Source organism: Diaporthe batatas (assembly GCF_019321695.1).
Source record: "Diaporthe batatas strain CRI 302-4 chromosome Unknown Contig00001, whole genome shotgun sequence".
NCBI classification, from domain to species: domain Eukaryota; kingdom Fungi; phylum Ascomycota; class Sordariomycetes; order Diaporthales; family Diaporthaceae; genus Diaporthe; species Diaporthe batatas.
In genome coordinates this window covers 2,558,946-2,580,897 of record NW_025408548.1, presented here as the reverse complement: position 1 = coordinate 2,580,897, position 21,952 = coordinate 2,558,946, and the positions used below count along the sequence as shown (strand labels likewise).

At 55.4% G+C, this 21,952-nt stretch overlaps 7 protein-coding genes across 7 annotated transcripts; 6 read left to right on the top strand and 1 right to left on the bottom strand.

Annotated features, from left to right (window-relative positions):
* Positions 1-1,733: 1,733 nt before the first annotated feature.
* KVR01_001037 (uncharacterized protein) lies at positions 1,734-2,355 on the top strand (the record flags this gene model as incomplete). The annotated part of the gene is made up of 2 exons (XM_044788106.1): positions 1,734-1,807; positions 1,863-2,355. The coding sequence occupies 2 exons, from the start codon at positions 1,734-1,736 to the stop codon at positions 2,353-2,355; spliced, it is 567 nt and encodes a 188-aa protein (XP_044650986.1).
* A 517-nt stretch (positions 2,356-2,872) lies between these two features.
* On the bottom strand, positions 2,873-4,242 carry KVR01_000943 (uncharacterized protein; the record flags this gene model as incomplete). Its single annotated transcript, XM_044793928.1, has 1 exon — positions 2,873-4,242. Exon 1 carries the CDS (start codon positions 4,133-4,135, stop codon positions 2,873-2,875), a length of 1,263 nt encoding a protein of 420 aa, XP_044650892.1. The 5' UTR covers positions 4,136-4,242.
* Positions 4,243-4,950: 708 nt separating this feature from the next.
* Positions 4,951-5,811, top strand: KVR01_000741 (uncharacterized protein; the record flags this gene model as incomplete). Its single annotated transcript, XM_044790105.1, has 2 exons — positions 4,951-4,989; positions 5,071-5,811. 2 exons carry the CDS (start codon positions 4,951-4,953, stop codon positions 5,809-5,811), a joined length of 780 nt encoding a protein of 259 aa, XP_044650690.1.
* A 261-nt stretch (positions 5,812-6,072) lies between these two features.
* Positions 6,073-10,694, top strand: KVR01_001025 (uncharacterized protein; the record flags this gene model as incomplete). The annotated part of the gene is made up of 3 exons (XM_044781250.1): positions 6,073-6,378; positions 6,458-9,984; positions 10,064-10,694. Exons 1-3 carry the CDS (start codon positions 6,163-6,165, stop codon positions 10,692-10,694), a joined length of 4,374 nt encoding a protein of 1,457 aa, XP_044650974.1. The 5' UTR covers positions 6,073-6,162.
* Positions 10,695-12,731: 2,037 nt separating this feature from the next.
* Positions 12,732-13,670, top strand: KVR01_000707 (uncharacterized protein; the record flags this gene model as incomplete). The annotated part of the gene is made up of 1 exon (XM_044783198.1): positions 12,732-13,670. One exon carries the CDS (start codon positions 12,732-12,734, stop codon positions 13,668-13,670), a length of 939 nt encoding a protein of 312 aa, XP_044650656.1.
* Positions 13,671-14,377: 707 nt separating this feature from the next.
* KVR01_000062 (uncharacterized protein) lies at positions 14,378-15,304 on the top strand (the record flags this gene model as incomplete). The annotated part of the gene is made up of 1 exon (XM_044787746.1): positions 14,378-15,304. The coding sequence occupies one exon, from the start codon at positions 14,378-14,380 to the stop codon at positions 15,302-15,304; it is 927 nt and encodes a 308-aa protein (XP_044650011.1).
* A 2,602-nt stretch (positions 15,305-17,906) lies between these two features.
* Positions 17,907-19,202, top strand: KVR01_000911 (uncharacterized protein; the record flags this gene model as incomplete). Its single annotated transcript, XM_044783673.1, has 5 exons — positions 17,907-18,234; positions 18,350-18,481; positions 18,570-18,776; positions 18,899-19,114; positions 19,153-19,202. Exons 1-5 carry the CDS (start codon positions 17,997-17,999, stop codon positions 19,200-19,202), a joined length of 843 nt encoding a protein of 280 aa, XP_044650860.1. The 5' UTR covers positions 17,907-17,996.
* Between the last annotated feature and the right edge of the window lie 2,750 nt (positions 19,203-21,952).

The following is a 21,952-nucleotide window of genomic DNA, read 5'->3' as shown; positions in this document are numbered from 1 at the left end:
CAGCTCGGTCTAGCTTGGTAGTATTCTGAGCCAACCGCGACACCTGGGCACTCCCAGGGACGGGAAGGACAATAGCGTCTCGAACTACGAGCTGTCAGATTCTTTTCAACATCAGCCGGATTCTCTTGGCCGGTTCTTGTCTGTTGTGATAAAGCTCTCGAGGCCCGCGATTGGTCCCTCCAGATGTCGCGGTTCGTGCATTCAAGGCGAGTTGAAAAGCATACAGTTACGAAAGCTTTCACAAGAGGCCCTGAAAAACTGACAATGAATACCATGTTTAAATTTGGGGTATGGCGCACTAATGATGATCATGTCCAGCCTTCTGACCATACCCAGACATGTTGCTTGCACGGTGGCTTGCACTCCAAGCCATTATGTGGCCAAAGTCTTTACATACATGGTATGACCCATACCCATTAGTAGCGGGACTGTCGACCTTTGGAGACTGCCCTTCAAACGCCGTGTCCCCACAGCACACGAGTGATTGCTTTACATACGCTAGACAGTGTTCAATGTGCTCCAACCGATCCGGGGAAAGCTCGGTACCAGCTGGAGTCCCGGCATACATGCTCGTTATCAGCCCCTTAAACTCTCCAGCCAGAGTATACATGCAATGCAGTTGATGGAAAACAGCAACATTGTATGCTGATTTCCCACCCACGTGGATTGCAGGTGGCAGACGCAGACCTTCTTCATCGCTGCTCACTGTCACAAAGCCGCCACCTTCTGCAAGTCAGGTAAGATACATTAGCTTTTCCGATGAACTTGCCGGAGCTGGAATGCTGGACCTACGAGGCATCACTTCTTCCCATCTGGGGTCAGACACATCCAGGGGGTGGAACTCCCCATCCTCTTGGAACTGCACAACTCTCGTACCCACTGCCATTACTACAAGTCAGCCACATCTAGGTCTCCTTCAACATTTGTGCTAAACATGTTGAATTGCACGGACCCTTGGGAAACAGGCCATTGAGCTCTCCAAGTCGTTCCAGTCGCTGACTACTGGTGCTTATCTTCCACAACAAGATTCCCTGGAGGGCCGTAGCAACAGTGAGTACAGCCGCGATGGCCCGAAAGCCACGAGAGACACCCTTTTTTGAGGTGCTGTGCCACTGGGAAGCCCAGCTCTGCCGCCACCATGGTAGTGCACTATCCTTATGCCTTACGTAAATATCGGGCATTGCGTGGCTGGTCCTGGCTGTGTGGGTGCCTATAATGAAAGGTAAAATGGTTGTGACGAATCCATAGAGCTATTGGTCACCTGGTGCTGCCTACTAGTCCTCCCAGCAATATTTCCTCCGCATACCAGCGACGGTGGTACAGCATAGCGACCAGTTAGCCGACCCGGTTGTAAAGTGGGGGCCGTTCATTACCGATCCGAGCATTCGGTCCCGGAAATCGCCACGGTCAGCTCGGCGGCGTAAGGACAGGGACGCAGGAAAGGCCTGACCCCCGGGTATGTTATCGATGCGATTGGGTCCGGAAAATTGGTAGGGCACATGCTGGGGTCCCGGAATGCAGGAAGAACATGGCAAGAATCGATTCTTGGGAATTACGTCCCGCTCTTACTATAACTTGATGCTAGCGCGCCTTGATTGGGTGCAAGGCGCATATAACACTCCGTTTCCACTCGCAAGAATAAACTTTACACTATCTCCAGAAGACTCGCGCTCTGGCAAGCTTAAAGTTAATCTGATCTACCATCCGAAAGACTTTCCCAACACTTGCCCAACATGCTATCCTTCAAGTTGATGAGCGTGGCAATGCTCCTAGCCCTCGGAGTGGCTTTGCCAACTGCCGTTGACAGGTTTGCCGCATCATTTCTGAATACACAGGACATCGTCACTAATTTTTGAATTCAGCACTCATGTCTCGACCGGAGACGTTGTCAAGCGCTCCTACCTCGTTTCGTACCCCGAGGAAGAGGACGCCAATGTGGCCAAGACCAAGCGTTCTTATTTGGTCTCATACCCCGAGGAAGAAGATGGAAAGGTCTCCAAGCGCTCCTACTTGGTCTCGTACCCCGAGGAGGAGGATGGCAAGGTCACCAAGAGGTCTTACCTGGTGTCATACCCCGAGGAAGAAGATGGAAAGGTCTCTAAGCGCTCCTACTTGGTCTCATACCCCGAGGAAGAGGATGGCAAGGTCACCAAAAGGTCTTACCTAGTCTCATACCCCGAGGAGGAGGACGCCAATGTGGCCAAGCGTTCCTACCTAGTATCCTATCCTGAGGAAGAGGATGGAAAGGTCTCCAAGCGCTCTTACTTGGTCTCCTACCCCGAGGAAGAGGACAGCAAGGTCGCCAAGAGGTCTTACCTGGTGTCCTACCCCGAGGAGGAGGCTGGCGCCAACTAGACTTGGTTAAATTTCACTGCCAGGAGATGAACAGCCGTCGTGTTTGAGCCTGGGACATTTTTGCTAGCTCCAAGCTTTCCTCAGTCAAGTATGTTGTTGTCGTTGTCGTTGTTGTATTCAACGCCATGGAGGCAAGGGAATCCCTCGACGCACACCTCCCAGAGGGTATATAGCATGGAGGATCGCAAGGTCAGACAATTTACTCTTCAGTACAAAGCATTTGTACATGTCCTCCAAATCATGCCTATTGGCTATCATGCGCTCAATCTGTCCCTGGATTCTACTGCTTCTTCCAGTTCTTTTGGTTCCCAATTTGTTTTTGTAGTAGGTTAAGTTGTCTGTTTAGGATAGCCTAGGGCTTGCCTTTAGTAATGTGGGTAGACCTGTGGGTAGACCTCCGGAAGAAGCCTTTTATGTTGAATAAGACCTGGGTGTTTTTATGATATTAATGAGAATTAGACTATAGGACTTATTATAAATGGCATAGGATGGTTCAATGTTCAACAAGCCACGCATGTCATTCTAGACAAAGAGATTTGACCAGCCAGCTCACAAGCCCCTGAGTCGGCAAATCTAAAAGCCTCATTGTAAGATCGGACAGCCACAACAGGACTGGTGTTATCGTCACGAACCCGAAAAGATTTCCGACGAGCCCAGCTCCCGCTGGGCTCATGTCAGCCATGATCGAGGCGCTCGCCACATACTCCCGGCAGAGCAGATAGAAATGCCACCCCATTATCTCAAGGAAAGGATAATGCACCAGGTAGAGCGAGAATGACAGGGACCCTAGGTATTGCAACGGGGCAGAGCACAACTGCCGCTTCGCCACCTGTAGCCTGCTGGTGGACCAAAGCACGGAGACGGCCCCCAGGGACTGCCAGAAGTCTGGGCTCGAACACACTCTGCTCAGGAGGACAAACCCAAGAGCCTGATCGGCCTTGTCGTCGGGGTAAGACAGGGTCCACAGGCCCACGAAGAGCAAAGATGACGGAGCGGCCCTGCTGGCGACCCGGAGGAGAACCTCTCGGCGCCTCAACCCTTTTTGTGTGGCCTGGCCGGAAGCGTGGCTGCGGACCGTGACGAGCAGTGCATCGGTATCACGCCGTTGTCTCGCGGTATCAATGATACAGAGGTGCATACCAGCAAAAAACAGCGCGACGTCCCAGCGCCCCCAACAGCCGGCGTAGACCGTCAGGAGCCCGACCACGAGATGGCGCGCCGCCGGGCGCCGGAGGGCCGAGATCCCCGCCAGCACAGAAAATAGAATCATGGAGCAGCGAAACTCGGTCTGTATGGTCCACAGGTGGGGCCCGTAGTAGGAGTCGCGCTCGCCCGCGTAGAGGTTCTCGACCCAGTCCCAGGGGTTCACGAGCTTGTGCGTGACAAAACCCACCCAGTCCAGGGCCTGGGCCCAGGCCGAGCTCTTGCGGGCCACCGTCTGCATGAGCAGGTGGGCGGGGAGGGCCCCCAGTGACCGGGCGGTCGGGAAGAGGCCCGCGAGGACGGAGAGCAACACCACAAACGTCGTGGCGAGGGGTGGCAGGAAGAGCCGGAGCGGCCGCTTCAGGGCGGCCACTGCTAGCCTTCGCTGGAGCCTGCCAGCGGAGGCGGGCTGGTCGAGGTGGCTGGCGGGCGACAGGGACAGGGCGTAGCCGGACAGGACGAAGAAGATGCGGACCATGGCCTTGCCGGAGCGGAAGAGGCGGAGGATGGGGAGGTTGTAGAACTCATCGCTCACCCCGGGCACAAAGCCGAGGAGTGTCGTGCGGTCGATGGTCATTGAGAGGTGCAAGATGTAAACGATGATGGCTGCGACCCCACGTAGTCCGTCGAGATGGGCTGTCTCATGGCGACCAGAAGAGGGAAGGCGACCCCTGGCAGAAACAGAAACAGGATGCCAGTGCGTGTTGCAAAAGGAGGGGAGAATAAAGATGAGGGAATTCCATATGAGACTCTCGACCCTCTTGTAATGCGAGCATCGGCGCCGTGTGGTGTGCATGATGGGAAGGGTGACGGCAGAGATGGTATCATCGACAGTGGTGGTGGTGGTAATGTCGCAACAGCACGACGTTTGGGCTGTGCCGGGGCCGCAGGGGCCCTACGGAGGGCTTTCGAAGGAATGTTTCGTTATATTGTTGCACTGATTTCGTTGTCTAAGTGCAGGTACTAGTAATAAGTGTGGACGTAGGGTCGACATGGAGCGCTTCAATGTTACCCAAGGCCGTTTCTCGATTCCTGTCCCGATAATTATTGCATGAGCTTGAAACTGCACTGTCCAACAGTCTTACTCGAGGTGCCATCACATCTGTGAAGAAATCCTTTGCTGCAAGGCGTGTGCCCTTGGTGGGCTGCAGTGATGATCCTGGGTTGCGGGTATTGGCCTGGTTCCGAGCGTCGTGCCGGAAACTTTCCAGGTTGTCGGGAGTCTTACCGAAGTCCAAGCATCCGGGTCTGCGAGTCCTCTTCTCCCCTCCTACAGGCTAACCAATAGTTCAGAGCAATTCCATCGGACGGCATTAAATCCACGTCTTCCACATTGGTACTCCCTGGCAGACGCAAGCGCTGCTGTCGACGCAGACACTGCCCGGAGCCAATATGAGCCGCCTTGTTTCCAGTCTGAGGGACCTATTCCAGGTTCGCGTTTCCTAGCCGTGATTACGGCGTCCCTGTGCTGTTCGCCTTTGTAAAATCTGCTAACAAGCATATATTGTCCAGGGCCGGCCCCGCAAGGAGCTGTACATGAATGTCTCTACCGTCGACTCGGACTCGGGCGACGAGCTCAAACAACAATACGAACCGACCAGCAACAAGCCGGGCCAACACTCGAGAACCGCTCCTCCTTATGTCAAAGCCATCGTGTTCTTTCTGGGAGGGTTCACCTCCGCCCTAGCTTTGGCCGTGGCAGTGGCCCGGTCCCTGCCCATTCCATCTGCGCCGTCGGCAGACACGTCGAGCTTCGCCGGCGTCGTGCAGCCTGCTATCCCCGGGCTGTACTTTTCCGACACGGTGGACCCCCATCCCCTCCTGAACAGGAGCTGCGGGCAGTCCGTGGCAGAAGCAAGACAGGCAGGGTGCGTCTTCGACCTACTGTCAACAGCATGGACGCCGGCCGAGTGCGTGGACTTGAGTGTAACAGAGGAGTTCATCACAGCCATCACGAAGGACGGCGCCTGGCCATATTACCACGACAAGGAGGGCAGGCTCCCCTTTGAGGACATGGAGGTGCTCAGGGCGGGAGACTGGGTGGGACAGGAGCTGTGGTCAACCATGAGGTTACATCAGCACCACTGCCTCTTCACCTGGCGGCGGATGCACATTGCCTACAACGGTGGGCCGCCTGTCGACACGGTCAGCCGGGGCCTTCGCCACACGAAACATTGTGCGAAGATGCTGTTACACAGGGACCCGCCGGAGTCGGTGTCTGGGCTGCAGCACGTTTATTTCCGAAGTTGTTAATGAGTGTCTTGGACTCCGAGACAGGAAGGTGAATGTATGTAGGATCGGATCCGTCCTGCCGAACCTGGCCTAGTCTACCGAAGGACGTACGTGCTTCTGTGCTTACCGCGCATGAAGTGGAGAGTAATACTGTAGTAGATTGGCTCTTTTGCCTGCGGGTTTGTCTGCTGTTGGTGTTGGTGCCGGACAAGATGAGCGGCTAATCCCATTGGCAAACTAGCCGAGGGCAGCAAAACAAACCGCTGCGGTCCCAATCGATTCGATAGACTACGCCTTTTATGTGCCGGACGCTTGCTTGTCCTGCCTGCGTTTCTCTGCTTTGCAACGCGTGCTGCCGCGGCGTCTTCCATAATGGCCAACCGGTGCTGGAACGATGAGGACTTCGGTCCGGCCGTGGCAGGCTGTCCTAGTCGCGGCGATTTCGACTTTACGCAGCTCTTCGAGGCCGCCGTGCTCTCCATCCTCCCCAGTTGCCTGTTCCTCCTCGCCGGGACTTGCTGTCTCGCCGCTCGCCGCCACCGCCCCTGGTCTGCCGTCCGTGGCAGCGGTTCGGGCCATGCCAAGCAGGTAATTAGTCTAATTGCCACGTGCCCTTCAAGTTGTTCGTGATATCTACTTGGGACCAAGCCCGCTGAGACAGACCTAGAACCAAATCGTCGTCGCCTTGCTGGTGGCCGCAAGATGTGCTTGTCTCGTCAGCATCGCGACGGCCCCGAGCCTGAGGCCCAGGGCCGTCACCATCGTCTCGGGTGTCCTGGAACTCGTCGCGGCCGCGCTCATGAGCCCGCTGGCATTGGTGGACCGCCGCCGGGCCAGATACCCCTCGGATCTACTGTCTGCGTTCCTGGCCGTCACAATCCTGCTCGACGCCGCCCGCTGCCGCACCCTATGGCTCCTCGCACGGTCGGATAGCCGCGTCGTCGCCGCCGGTGTGTCCTTCACCGTGTCCCTCCCCATCAAGATGCTCCTGTTGTTCCTCGTCTCGCGGAGCCAGGATGGCGACGGCGACGGCGACCAGGGCTCTTCCAGCCCGGACACGACGGCCGGCATCACCAGTATCAGCCTGTTTTGGTGGCTTAACCCGCTCGTCCGGCTTGGGTATCGGCAGTCCCTGCGCCTGGATGACTTGTACACGTTGAAACCCACGTTGGCATCCCCAGCACAAGCTGCTGACGGCACGGCACGAGAGGGCCACGAGGCGCGGGCCAAGCATCCCAATATCACGGTGCTCAGCCTCGTTATTCGAGCCACCAGCTGGACCGCTCTCTACCCCGTATTTCCCCGTCTGGTTCTCATCGCCTCCGTCGTTGCGCAGGCCAGCCTCACCCGCCGGGTCCTCGACCTGCTCTCCGAGCCCGACGAGTCCGACCCCAACAGGAAGTACGGCCTGATCGGGGCCACGTTCCTGGTGTACCTCGCCATCGCCCTGTCAACCGCGTGGTATGGCTACCTCCACGAGCGTGCCCTGACCCGGCTCCGCGGGTACCTGGTCCGGAGCGTCTACTGGCACTCGGCGCACATGTCCTCGGCCTCGGCCAGCACAGCCAAGCCGTCCACGCTGGTCACGGTGGACGTCGAGAGCATATACAACTCGCTGCGCCATGTGCACGAGCTCTGGGCGATCCCGATACAGATCGCGATCGCGGCGTGGCTGGCCTACCGCGAGCTGGGGCCGGCCAGCCTGACCGCCGTCGCCCTCATAGCGGCCACCTGTGCCGTCGTCGCCGCCGTCTCCCCGCTGACCATGGCGCGGCAGCGCGTCTGGATGGCCTCCCTCCAGTCGCGCATCGGCAAGACCACCGCCGTGCTGGAGTCCATAAAGACCCTCAAGATGGCCGGCTTCTCCCGGCGCGCCAGGGCGATGCTGGAGGGGGCCCGCGCCGACGAGCTGCGCCGCGGGGCCATGTTCAGGCTCGTGGTGACCGCCTCCGCGACCCTGTCCCAGCTCCCGGCCATCGTCGCGCCCGTGATCGTCTTCGCGACCAGCCGGCGCCACGTCGACGCGACTTCTGCATTCGCAACGCTGAGCTACCTGAACGTCATGACCCAGCCGCTGATGACCGCCATCCAGGTCGTCCCCATGGTCCTGGCGAGCCGCGTCTGCCTGCAGCGCATACAGGAGTTCCTGTCGACGCCGGGCCACGTCGACTCCCGCACGCTGGGGCCGATTCCGCGCCAGGCCGGCGACGAGAAGAAGACGGACGGGGACAGCAAGGGCCAGCTGGCGGTCCGCATCTCTGGCGCCTCGTTTGGCTGGGCTTCTGACAAGGACTCGGAGCCGGTGTTGCACAATGTCGACGTGGGGGTGCCCAGGTCTACCTTCGCCGCCGTCGTGGGGCCCGTCGGGTGCGGCAAGTCGACACTTATACAGGCGGTCCTGGGCGAGGTTCCCGCAAGACCAGGCGGTTCGGTCGCCGTCCACGCGACCCGCGTCGCCTACTGCGCCCAAGCCCCCGTCCTCACCGACGGTACGGTGCGGGACAACATCATCGGCCCCATGCCGATGGACAAGGCCCGGTACAGGGAGGTGCTGGAGGCCACCGCCCTCGCCTCGGACATGACACAGCTCGCCCAGGGCGACGCCACAAGGCTCGAGAGCCGGGGCGAGACGCTGAGCGGCGGCCAAAGGCAGCGCGTCGCCCTCGCCCGCGCGCTCTACCACGAGCCCGACCTCCTGCTGGCCGATGACGTCCTCAGCAGTCTCGACCAGGCCACGAGGCTGTGGGTCTCCCGCCGGGTCTTTGGCCCGGGCGGTATGCTTCGCAGGCGCGGCGCCACCGTCGTGTTCACCACAAACTCTGACGCTTCCGCCGAGATGGCGGACCGGCGGATAGAGATCTCGCAGGGTGGTCAAGTCACCGTGGCCTCGGTCTCCGGCAACGAGAAGACAGGTGACGGTGACGGCTTCGAAGAGACGGTCGATGCCTCAAGCTTGATCGATGTCCCTGCCGAGAGCGACGGATCGGAACACAGCACTACTAGTACTAGTACAGGCGCCGCGAGCCCCGACAACGAGAGCCGGCCGCAAGCAGCTACTAGTAGTAACAAGGGATCGGACATCAGGACGTGGCTTCGCTACTTCTCAAGCGTCGGGCCGTTCGCCCTCGCCCTGTACGCGGTCCTCGTGGTCGGCTTTGGAATCTCGATGACATATCCCACCCTCTGGGTCCAGAACTGGGCGTCCGACACGTCGTCCCGGCACTCATTTGGGTACTACATGGGCGTCTACGGCGGCATAGCCGCTTCCTGTATCACGTCGAACCTCCTGATGGGCCTGGTAGCCCTCGTGCTCTTCGTCCACAATGCCGGGACCACACTGCACCACGGTATCCTCCAGGCCGTCATGGGCGCCACCATGCGGTACCTGATGCAGACCAGTGTCGGCACCACCCTTACCCACTTCTCCCAGGACCTTGGCATCATCGACGGCATGCTGGCCGGCACGCTGATCAACCTCACAGCCACTGGCGTCATCGCCGTCGGCCAGGCCGTGCTGCTCGCCATCTCATCACCCTGGCTGGCCATCGGCTACCCTTTCACCCTCGCCGTCCTGTACGCGACGGTACGAATCTACGTGCCGACCGCCACGCGCCTCCGCGTCCTCGACCTCGAGGCGAAAGGGGCGCTCGTCGCGCACCTCCTGGGCACCGTGTCGACGCTCGCCACGATGCGGGCCTTTGGCAGGTTCTCCGCCGAGGCGGACCGCAACCAGGCCCTGCTCGCCCGGTCGCAGCGCCCGAGCTACTTCCTGGGGATGGCGCAGCAGTGGCTCCTCCTCGTCAACAACCTCATGGTGGCGGGCCTGGCCACCGCCCTGGTCACCCTTTCCACCCTGCTCCGTACGACCAGTGCCGGGGCCGTGGGCGTGGGTCTCGTCAGCTTGATTAGTCTGGGCAGGATCCTGGCGGATATGGTGCGCGCGTACACCATGGTCGAGATCGCGCTCGGCGCGGTGGCACGCCTCGCCTCTTTTGTCCAGGAGACGCCGCAGGAGAGGGAGTTCCCGGGACCAGCGGGCCTGAGCGAGGCGTGGCCCGAGAGGGGGCTCCTGCGCATCGACAACGCGACGGCCAGCTACGGCGACGGCCCGGACCCGGGGCCCCTGGCCCTTCGCAACATCACCTTGTCAGTGTCGCCCGGCGAGAAGGTGGCCATCCTCGGAAGGACCGGTAGGCAAGTACCAACCACCCTGACCGCACTGTGCTCCAATCATCGAGCCTGGACTGGTAGAGCTAACCCTCGTCCGTTGTAGTGGGAAGTCTTCCCTCATCTTGATGCTCCTAGGCATGCTAGACCCTCTGCCGGGATGCGCCCAGAGCATCTCCATCGACGGCACCCCCACCGACCAGCTGCGAGGCGAGACGCTCAGGGAGCACATCATCGCCATGCCCCAGCACGCCGTCTTCCTCCCAGAGGGCGCCTCGGTCCGCGAGAACCTGGACCCGCTCGGCCAGGCGGACAGCCACGCCTGCCAGCACGCCCTGGAGCTCGTCGGCCTGCCGGCCCTCGCGGCCGACCAGGACGGCGCCCTGGGCTGGAAGGCCCTAAGCGACGGGCAGCGGCAGCTCTTCTCCCTGGCCCGGTGTGTCGTACGGCGCCGGGCGAGGCGGGCCCGCCACGGGGGCGGCGCCGAGGGAGGCCTGCTCCTCCTCGACGAGATCTCTGCACAGGTGGATGAGGAGACAGCAGCGAAGATGGACGGCATTATCCACCGCGAGTTTGAACACTACACGGTCCTGGCGGTGACACACAGGATGCCGAGCACTCAGGCCTTCCGGCGGGCGGTGGTGATGGAGGACGGGCGGCTAGTTGAGGATGGGGATGTGGATGCTCTACTTGGTGACGAACAGTCGCGTCTTTACGCACTAAACAGGGGCGGATAGAGGTATCCAGTAAATTCCAACATGATAGCATCTGCGTTGCTGAATAGCAAGTATGGTACTCGGAACAATCACACGAGTTTGGGGTCCAGGAGCTACACTTAACAGGCGAATAATTCGACCGGGGTGGTCGCGGACAGGGGCGAATTTATATATACTACTAGAGTCTTCTTAGCATCTATTCATCTTGCTATTCTAATTAATCCTCGCTTTAGGACCTCTTGGCCGCAGAATAGCTCATGATGCGCATCAAATCTAAGCCGGTGTGGGGTCATTGGATCATTGTCCATTGCCATACAGGCTCTGCCCAACTCTCGTCCTGTCCCATGCCAGCAACTTTTCAAAGTCTCGACAGGTATGTGTCGAGGTCCACACAGGTGTCCCTGATCCACTCTCCTCGTCCCACTCATAGATTAACGGGGTAAGATCAGAGTGGCACTGTATCGCCTGGCGTATGTGTTCTATGCAATGATCTGCCCCAGTCAGCCATGTTGACCGAAGGAAGCGATGTAGCTGGGGAGCGAGCTGCCTGATTATGCAAACTTACTCATATGTGTGTAGTAGAAGTCACCTCGCCGGGGATAATAGTGGTCCGCATACACTGCCTTTCGCAGCTTGTTCACGCAGTGCAGAGAATGTATGACGTCGAGGCTGCCCAAATCAGTCCTGTGAACATCTTTTCAAAAAAGCTCGCGGCTTCTTCCCAGACCGAGCCCAGACTGGGGATGGGCACAGCTGCGCAGGGGCATGGTTGTCGTACCTGACCCGATACATTCCCGGCTGGCCCGGCTCACGCATTGTGTCGATCGGCGTGCCGTCCTTGAGCTTGTTCTCGCTCCCGGAGAGCACGAGCGGGATGGCTTGTCCTGGTCAGCTCGGCCCGGGAGGCCGGAGGAGTAGGGGGTTGGATCGAACACGCACCAGATTCCAACTGATACCAGTTCCTATCTATCTCGGGCGACGGATCCCCTACGTATGTGGCCGACGAGCCCGTGAGGTTCAGAAACCGGCTCCCGTCCGATGCCTGGTCGACACCGCCCGTGTATCGCAGGCTCCTGATACCTATGTGAGGAATCGCGGCCGCTTTGTCGGGCCTTGGGTCAGCCATTATAGCACGCGCGGCGGGCTTTTCATAGTAACTTACCAATATCGGTCGCAAAGCCCGTCTCGTACCTGTCGCTCGAGGCACGCCGCGTCGACACCCACGGACTCTGGGTCCAGAAGACCAGGGACAGATTTCCCACGGCGAGCACGGTGACGATGAACAGCCAGGCGAGACGCTCGATCCGCCGCGAGACTATGCAGGCCGCATGGGAGTCGTCACGCAACAAACCATCGCCTTCGGAAGAGGCACTGTTGAGCTTGTCGTACGCGGCACGCGCTCTTGAGCCCAGCTTGGCTGACTGATGCATCGTATGCAAGGCAGGAAGCCAACTCGATCAGGAGCGGAACATTGACTGCGACCTGGACTTTGGAGAGGAACCTATAGTTCGCTAAGCAAAGTACCTACCCCCGGGTGGCGAGTTAACGGGCAAGAAATGGCAAGAAAGGTACATCCTAGCAACTGCATACTGGGGAGCCTGGGCCAGGATTCGAATTCCGTAGTTGGACCAGGTCAGATCTCACTCCGGCTGCCAACAAGCATGTGTAAGCACCAAAACAGGGCTCTCTTCGGCAAGCCCCCCTCGGAAAGCTCGCCCCGGAAAGCATTTCAGCATGCATTATCCGGCTATCTATGAACCTGCCATTGCATTGCCCGAAGCCCAGTGGCTAATCGAGCGGCGTATTCGAGCAATGTCGATGTGGCCCCGGAGTCGGTCTGCACCATGTGGCACTGGTCCGGTTCTGCGGTGGTTCGTCTTACAGTCATCCTCCCCACACCTACACAATTGTGTTGTTTTAGTGCGCTGCCCAAGGTGGGACCCCGAGTAGAACACAAGACCCAATGCAGCTATTCCCAACATCCAACAGTCCAGATATCGTTCTCACCTCTCGAACCCCCCGGGTTGCATCGCAGACCGCCTTGTCTATGTAGTCACCATGGGTTGCCTGAGATACCTCTGGGCAGGTGCCACACTACTGGTGCTCACTGCATTCCTCTTTTATGATCTTGTTGGCCAATTCCAGCTCGGCCGCCGCCCAGGCCGGCAGTGCCCGACAGACACTCCCACCAATGCCGGGGCGTGGCCCGGCGTGCCGTTCGGGTTGAAACATGAACTGACTCCCACCGGAGCCGCCGTAACACCTACACATGGACATCATGAACATACCGCCGTCGAGGTCGCCCCCGCGCCCACACCAAAGCAAATCAAGATCCACCCGAGTCGCAACTGGGCCGGCGCCATGAACTCCGACCCTCCATCTGGGCGCTTCGCGGCCGCCAAGATGAGGTTCACCCTGCCCGGGCTTCTCCGGGCCGACGTCGTCCAGCCGGCCGCGGACTACTACGCGGCCAACGCCTGGGTGGGAATCGACGGGTGGTCTCACCAGACGGCGATCCTGCAGGCAGGCGTCGTCATGCAGGTGAACAAGACCGTCTCGGACGAGCTCGTCTTCAAGCCGTGGTTCGAGTGGTGGCCAGAGCCGGCCGTCTTCTTCGACATACCGATGGGGCCCGGCGACGATATCAAAATAGAGGTCGTCATGTTCAACGCGACCTCGGGCAAGGTCCTCCTGGAGAACAATTCCCGGGGCGAGTGGGTGATACGCAAGCTGATGTCGCCCCACCCGGACGTCCCGCTCGCGGGGAAGACGGTCGAGTGGATCTTGGAGGACTTCAAGCTCGCCCGAGGGCCGAATGTGCCCCTTGGCGACTTCGGGACCCTGGAGTTAAGGGACTGCGTGGCATACACGAGCGCGGACGAGAAGGTCGGCCCTGACCCAAGCCAGCCTTTCTGGATCCGGCAGGACAATGTTACACGGGCGAGGTCTGCGGTAAATGGGAGCTCTGTCACCATAGAGTACAATCGCAGTCTCTGATCTATCTATTCACACATGCTATGACCATGCTTGTTTAACACGTGAACAAGCAATTTTACTGGAAGATTGTGGGAATACCTGTCTAGAGAGAGGCTATATAACACCATAGCCCTTTCGCAGTCCCTCGTGCCCCATTTTCTACGACGCGGAACTGCTCAGAGGCTGTCTGTCACAATAAGAAACAAAAAGATAATAGCTTGGAGGAATTTAATTTTTCAGATGCTAATATATTTTTTAATTCTAGAAGTATATTTAAAAAGTGTTTTTTTCTGGTTGTTTCCAGTAGCTCGAGCGAGCGTGTTGAATTTGACCCGGGGGTGGGACGCTCAGCTTCGCTTGTCACAGACAGGGGCAATAGTATGGTCGGTTAAATCAGATCCGGCAATTCGCACAGGGCCCGGAACTGCACCAGCAGATCAGTTATAGGCTGATCGCTGAAGAGGGGGCTTCTTTGCTGCGTCGTGCGAAATCGTGGTAGTCCAGCAATTAATCCTCATTCCTCACCGCGCCAAGGGCCATCTGGTTTCTTGGTCGCTGGCACGCCTCAACCCCTCTGTTCCTAGCTGCATTTAATTATGGTTCCTCTAGCAATCTAGCTGAGCCTAGGAGTTTTATTACTCGGCCACACCACTCGTGCTTTCTCTATATATAACACATTCGCCAATCAGCCGCCCGCACGCAGGTGTCTTCGCCATCACTGTCGCATCATGAACCCGCGATCCAGCCGCTCGTCCGTGAGCCTTCTCCGAACCAAGGAAGAATTAAGTCCTATCCGGGAGGATTGGAGTGACTCGGACAGCCTCGACCTACCACTATACTCAGAACCTCGCGCATCTGGGATTCGAGCCTTCTTCACACGCTGGTACAGTACTCTACTGTTCGGGCTCCTTACGGTAGCATTTGTCGCTACCTGGGCGGCGACGATTGTCCTCGCGTGGCGGCTTGCGTCAGAACAAGCTTGTACCGCCTCGTACACAACTGCTGCTGTGGGTGGTTCTACCCCAGATGCCACTCAAGGTGGCAGCCGGGTGACTTTACCCCATGGCACACATCCACAAAGCCACAGCCACCATGAGGGCCATGAGGGTCATGAGAGCCATGAGAACCATGAGGGCCACGAGAACCATGAAGCGCATGTCGGGGCCGGTTCTCTTCACGTACCGGGTTATCGACTCGCCTATAACTCTTCATATTGCAACGGTGTCAGAGATCCGGAAGGCGCGCGCGCCCGGGGCTGCATATTCGACCCGATCCAGACGGGCTGGATGCCAGGCGCCTGCGTAGACACAGAGCTTACCGAAGAGTTCATCACGAGCGAGCAGTGGCAGTGGTTCGAGGACGAGGAGCGGACGAAGCCCACGACGCAGGAGGTAGTCCTCCGGGGCTACGGGCTGCGCGACAGCTACACCATCGACGACTACCACTTCCGCCACTGCCAGTTCGTTATGAAGCAGCTCATCCGGAACTTCCTCACCTCGCGGGCCGTCATCGGCTTCAAGGGCCTTCATGAGGAGCACCTCGAGCATTGCCTCGACCGGTTGATCAATTGGAACACGCCGGAGATCCGGAATGCGTGGACCGAGCATGTGAGATGGACTGGCTCGGGGGAATGCTACGAGAAAATCACGTCATGAGTCTGCTCGCGACGTATGAGTAATGTAGCTAATAATTGCTCTTATTATGATCACAAATAGAAACTAGCGTCCGAATCAATGTTAACTCTTTGGACCATGTTTCAAACTACTGATAGTCGGCATCTCTTCCAGTGCATTCCAAGGTTGTCGAACATTAGCACAAGTTATATAGAAACATTGCATGACTCGGTTTTAAGAAGATGCTTGAGTCTCAACGTCGGAAGAATTCATATATTATCGCACAAGATATCACTCAGTCGGTCTATTACCTGAAGCCCAGTCGCCTTAGAGGAGGATCAGGCCATGTAAACTATCCAGCGGGCGCATGTGGACGTTCGCGTACCAACGGGTCCTATGCGCAAAATCACCTATCAATTTCCGGTTCAAATCTTTCATGTAATGTTACAGGGAAGAAAGGCTTGTAAAGAGGGGTTTCAAATTCTGCCAGAACCTACCCGGTGCGGAACGCCCGATTTATCAGCCCACTCAGCGAGGGCTGAGCTGTCTCGGCACTGATGCCACAATGCGTTCCCGTCGACAATGTGGTCCCTCTCGTTCAACTCGGCCACCGGGTTCATCGTGACATCGGCATGGCAAAGGATCCCCTTGGGCTTTCTTTCAGTACAGTGTCTCGCCAGTGAAAGCGCACCGCCACGGAGCCCACCACACCTACCTGGAGCATGTAGTCGAAGCAATAGCCCAGTTCCTGGTAGGGCGAGCCAGGGCTTCGGTCCGCCATGAATCGTGCCGCTTCCTCGGGCGACCGCGCCATGAGCTGCAGCTGCGTGCGGATGTCTCTGAGACAGCCCAGCTGGTGGAACATGGACACCTGGCCCCAGAAATGGAAGCCGCTGGTGAAGTTGGTGGCAATCACGGCGCCCCCCGTCCTGGGGATGACGGAGTCCCAACGGACATCGGCTGCATCGTCAAATAACGAATACGCCTTGTCGCCGAGGATGAACCTCGGTCTGGGAGGCTCAGGTGTATAAAATGCATCCAGCGAGACGGGAGGTGATGGCCCAAGTGCTGCAAGGAACACGAGCACTGCTACCGTGGAGGAAACAAGGGCGACGAATAAAGTCCTAATAGTACACGTTATCATGCTGAGAGGCTTTGGGTATGGAAAAGTATGGGTTTCATCGATGCAAACAACCTGCGGGTTCTGGTGGTTGTTATCCGATCTGGCAAGCCCCGGTCCCAGTCCCGAGCCCGGGCCCGGCAGAATCCGGACCAACCCCCCCCCCCCGAGTGAGAGAACTAGTGGTGCTCGGAAAGCTACTCCAGTCGAGTCCTTTTACTTACTTGGTAGCCAGAACCGGTTTTCTACAACACACAGATTCTATTAGACCTTCTGGGCAGACCGTCTCACAAGAGCCCTGCAAGCCCTACTCTCGATGCAATACGCCTCCATCCCAGAGCAGGCCGGGGGGCCTCCGTCACGGCCTGCGAGGGAAAGGCTGCCCTGGACCTTCCTCTCGCTGTCCGTTTTATTCCTGTTCTCAATTGGGGCCTTTCACTGGCGCTGGAGCCGGCCGATTTCGTCATCACCCATCGTGCTCCCAGAGATCTCACATGCCTTCACCAAGCACCACAAGCTCCTGCCCTTTGACGAGGCCACGCAGGAGAGGTGGAGCGCTATAGTCGGCCCGGACTGGTGGGATATGACCTGGGCCGACGGCTCCGGCCGGCCTGTTGTCCGCGGGATCGACATGTTCCACAAGCTACACTGTCTGCTCGCTGTGCGAGAGGAGTTCACGTTGCTGGCGCTCGACCCGGATCGCCACCGTGCCTTTCAGGCGCACGACGCCGCATCGGAGGCCGCCAGGCTGCACCTGGGGCATTGTTTTGATTTTCTGCGCCAGGTGAGTGGCCCCGAGAGAGCGTTCAACTATCCTCTAGCAGACTATGCGATAGCGCATGATGAATTGATTTTGCGCTGATGACGATAATGCAGGGCATGCTGTGTGCTGCTGACGCCACCCTCGAGCCCCTCGGTACCGGCTACAGGGCAGAGAGCGGAGAGGGGATTGTACATCAATGTCGGGACTGGAGAGTACTCATGTTGCATGCAGGCCTCTCGGAAGACTTTGGGTCCTGAAAATCCGTGTCTAATCCTTATTTGTATATTTCGTGGCATTGCAATGTGCAGGGCGCATCGGAATCTTGGAGTTCGACGTGCTTAGACATCGTTACCTCTAGAAGCGGCATTGCTGTTTACGGTACTAGTATATAGTGTTAGCTAGGGTAATGCTCTTGGTATTGCAATGTTCCTCTTTTGTAGGTGTTACATAGCGCAACAGGATTTCTTGCTCTGTGACAATTGTCATCGCCCATCTTGTCTCAAGATCGAGGCTCGATTCGTGAAATCCGCGATACAATAAATTTTGCTGTAATATTGTTAGGGCTAAGTTTCCGAAAAGAGTAGGCCCAGACGAATCCTCTCTTGTCGCCCGGCGTGCATGGGTGGAACCGCCGGAAATGCAGTGGCCCCTGTCTTACTTGCCACACTCCCACTTCCGAGGAGAGCAGTGTATGTTACATATAGTTTAGCCGGACAGCATTTTCAAGGGTCTCGTTGTCACATCCTAGAGATATTGTCAACCTGCCGTACCGCATCTCATCAGCCCGTCATCTGCGTATCTCTGAGCCAAGTGTCAGTCCTTGGTCTGGCCCTAACTTCGCAATAGTGACCATGGCACGACCGTCCATAAGTCTCGAAACCGCCCCATTTCTCGACGACAGCGATGGCAGTGTCGAAAAACAAGAGTCCGCTATGGACCTCCGCCAAGGTGCCAGGACAAGAGGATGGTCCTGGTACACCACTACTGGCTACGTTCTTTGGACCATTTTCAACACTGTTTGGTTTGGTGCAAATTTACTCCACACCAGCAGCTTCGGAAAATCTTCGATGAGGGGTCCAACCCTCGTTGGTAAGCCCAGCCCTTCACAAGACTGCACTTGGGGACATCCTCAGGTTAACTTCCTGTCCACGCCACCCCACCATGTATGATTCTCTGGCCAGGACTAACGATGCATGCGGAACAGAACCGAAGGAGGCTCCCATCGAGACGGTAAAGGTGCGGTGGGATCTCCCTGCGGGCAAGCGGTCCGATTTCACAAGCTACGATCGTGCCGTTGCCGATGCTGCTTGGGCTTCACGGGGACTCGGTGAAAATCGTAAGCTACTGGTCGTTCCAATGCCCGATGTCGGCCAAGGCAGGAATTGGCGCACGGGATCATACCTGGCTGACAATTTTGTTGGCAGAGGGCTGGCTCAAGGTATCGAAAGAGGAACTCGACGCCATGGGAGAGACCTCGGTCGAGTTCGAAGACGGGTCAGGATACTTGATGTATATGGATGTCTTCCACCAGCTGCATTGTCTTAATTACTTGCGCAAGAAATTGGACCCATGGAAGGCAAGCTACCCAAGTGTTGGATCGGACTCGACGTTCCCTGAAGGATATCACACTGGTCAGTATACCCACCTCTCTGGCGCTCTATTCCCACTGCATCAGCGTGAATGGCTAGGTCTCTCCATGCCTCTTCTGCTCGAAGGATCCATGGATGCATCTGGTGCTGACGAGGATTTGCAGCTCACTGTATTGATTCTATTCGCCTGTCGCTTGAATGCCATGCAGATGTGTCTATGGTGCCACAAAGGTGGGCAGATGGATGGCTCGAACCGTGGCCAGTCGTACAAAGCCAGCACGTATGCCGGGACTACAGCAAGATCCAAGAATGGGCACACGGGAAGCAGCCGTCCGTGTCTGGGAAGCTTTTTCACCCTAAATTGGGAAAGGTAGTAACGGGTCATCTTAACGCGTCGGCCTTGCCTGTCTACTGGGAGGATCACGACGATTTGTGATAAATCCTGAGTGCAGGACTGTAGACTATTAATCTATTTGGAATATTTATCCTTTCCAATGTATGTGCATGACTATCGTCAAGACGCAGTGTTACGTATGTCCTCCTAACCACTGTTTTAACACGGGCTGGCTACTTGGCTGTCACACAAGGGGTCCGGCTAACGTAACGTCTACTGGCGAGTCCAACTAAGCTCACAATGGTAGACATGGATACAATCCGTGTTCAAGAAGTATATAGTTTCACTTCTATTCTATATATATCTAAAGATATATATAGTACCTTTATATAATAGTAAATACTTAAAATTTAATAGTTAAAAAAATATAATATTAATAATAATATATAATATAATAAGTATTTATAATTTTAATTAAATAATATATAAATAAAATTAAAAAATATTATTTTAATAATAATATTAATTAAAAATATAAATAAAAGTAATTTATAATTTAATTATTATAAAGTTATATAATAAAATTAAGTTTAAAAATAGTTATTATATAAATAAATTATATTAAAAATTATTTAATTAAAATTATCCTTTTAAATATATATACTTTATAATAAAACTTTTATTAAATAAGTATTATAACTTTTATTTAAATATATAATTATTAACTTTAAAAAACTTAAAATAAAAATAATTTATAATATATTATTTTAAAACTTTTATAATAAAATAGTAAAACTTTTAAAAAAATTAAAAGTAATTTATAAAAAATAAAAAAGGTATAATAAATTTATTTTTCTTTAAGTTTATATTTTTATTATTAATAATTATTAACTTTTTAATAATATAAAAAAGTATAATAAAAATAAAGAAAAAAAGGGATTTAAAGTTCCTTTATAAGAGGATTATAAGAATATATATAAAGTTATTAAAAACTTTATATATAAGTTTTAAACTGTTAGGAAAGAAATGAGTAGCTGAATTAAAAGATAGTTATATAGTATAAAGGAAAAATACAGTGTGGCTAAAGCCGTTTAAGAAGTATCTTTTAGTATATTCTTTTTACGGATATTCATTAGGAATACATTAGCACGATGTAACAGCATGTGGTGCAGTCGAGTTCAGTGTTGATTTGACAGATCATCCAGTATCGGTATCATAGTAGTGGCTAAGAGACAGCCTTCAAATTGTGGTGGATGACCGGCCATATGGATAACAAGCCTGCTTATTTGAGACGCAAACCAAACTTCAACATCCAGCCGCCCTTCTACGCTTTGGATGTCGCCCGCTGTCCGAATCGCATCCTAGGCGGCTGGCGTGGCCCAAACGTCTTTTCCCATGCGCTCAACACTTTCAATAGTGTTGGCTCAGTATAAGCTGAGGAAAAGACAGAAACCCCAAAGGGCCGACCATTGTACTCAAGATACGACAATGGCATTGTTGCAGAGGGATAACCTTGGAAAGCTCGTCAGTACTGGTGTTTCTGATGATAACAGCCGACTACAATAGTAAACCTTACCTGCGGCTGACACCAGCTGGCTGAAAGTGGAGTCGGATGGTGCAAGTATCACATCGATTTCGAGGTCATTTAAAGCCTTGTCGATGCCAAGCTCGCGCCCAATGGACTGCGCCTTGCCCCAAAGCGACTCTGCCGTCGTCGCATCGATTTGATTCCCTTGGCATGCGAGCAAGACGTCCTGGCCCGAATAATCTGTGTCATCGCGCAAGTCAGAGAGCTGCGTGCGTTTCCGCTTTTCGCCTGGGCCTGGCCACTTGCCTTCTGGTGCCCCCGTTACCGGGTTAGCATCGTTCCATCTTATCATTTCCTCGATACTGCGTACCTCGGCGCAGTCTAAACGCTGTAGGTGCTGGTCGAACTCATGCACAAACCGACCCTCTATTCATGATAAGCCTGGCAATGAAGTCGCATCTTGTAAAGGAAACCTACTGAAAACCTCCATCATGAGGTGTTTGCCATCATGAACAAACTTCGCCGGCGATATTAGGTCAATTGTGTGATAAGCTCCACAGAGTCGCTTGATCATCTCGTATGCAGCCTTCGTTTCCCGGATCTGAATTTTAATTAGCAAGGATGGACTTCCCCAGCGTTCTACTAGAAGGCGCCACTTGCAATCTGTTCCAAAGCCCCCTCGACTTCCTTCTGCACTTCAGTACCAAACCGCCAAGCAGCTGGATCCAAGGTTCCCACCCGGAGACCTTTCCAGCTCCCCTCGAGGTAGCTAGTATAGCTAGCTGCTGCACCTCTCCCAGGACAGTCATCCGCTAGAACATCCAGCAATAGGGCTAGGTCCTGGGGCGTTTTGCACATTGGACCAGCCGTATCGACGAAACTTGAAGCAGGGAATATCCCTCCTTGGGACACAAGACCCATGGTTGGGCGCAGAGCGTAGAGCGCAGCTCTTGTGGCGGGAGATATGAGAGATCCGATCGAGTCGGTCCCAACTGCAAATGGAGCATATCCAGCACTTGTACCTACTGCTGAGCCTGTTGAAGATCCCCCTGGGCTCTTGATTTATTAGTACGCTTTCGTCATGCACCGACTCGGGGAACCTTACCGAGTGTCCAAGTTGGGTATCGCTTGGATCAACGTTTCCCGTGGTATATGCCGACTGGCATTGTCCTCCTACGGAGGACCAGCCAGCCATCATCTTGAATTGCCTTGGTATTGTCAGTGACAAGTGTGTATGCTGGAAGGGTTCGAAAGTCCAACCTCCACCCCGAAAGCTCCTGTTGAGGCGTGAGTTGCTGTTCACAGAGAGCGGTGGGAAGATGTGAACTGACTGTGAGCTGTGTTTTGGCAAGTATG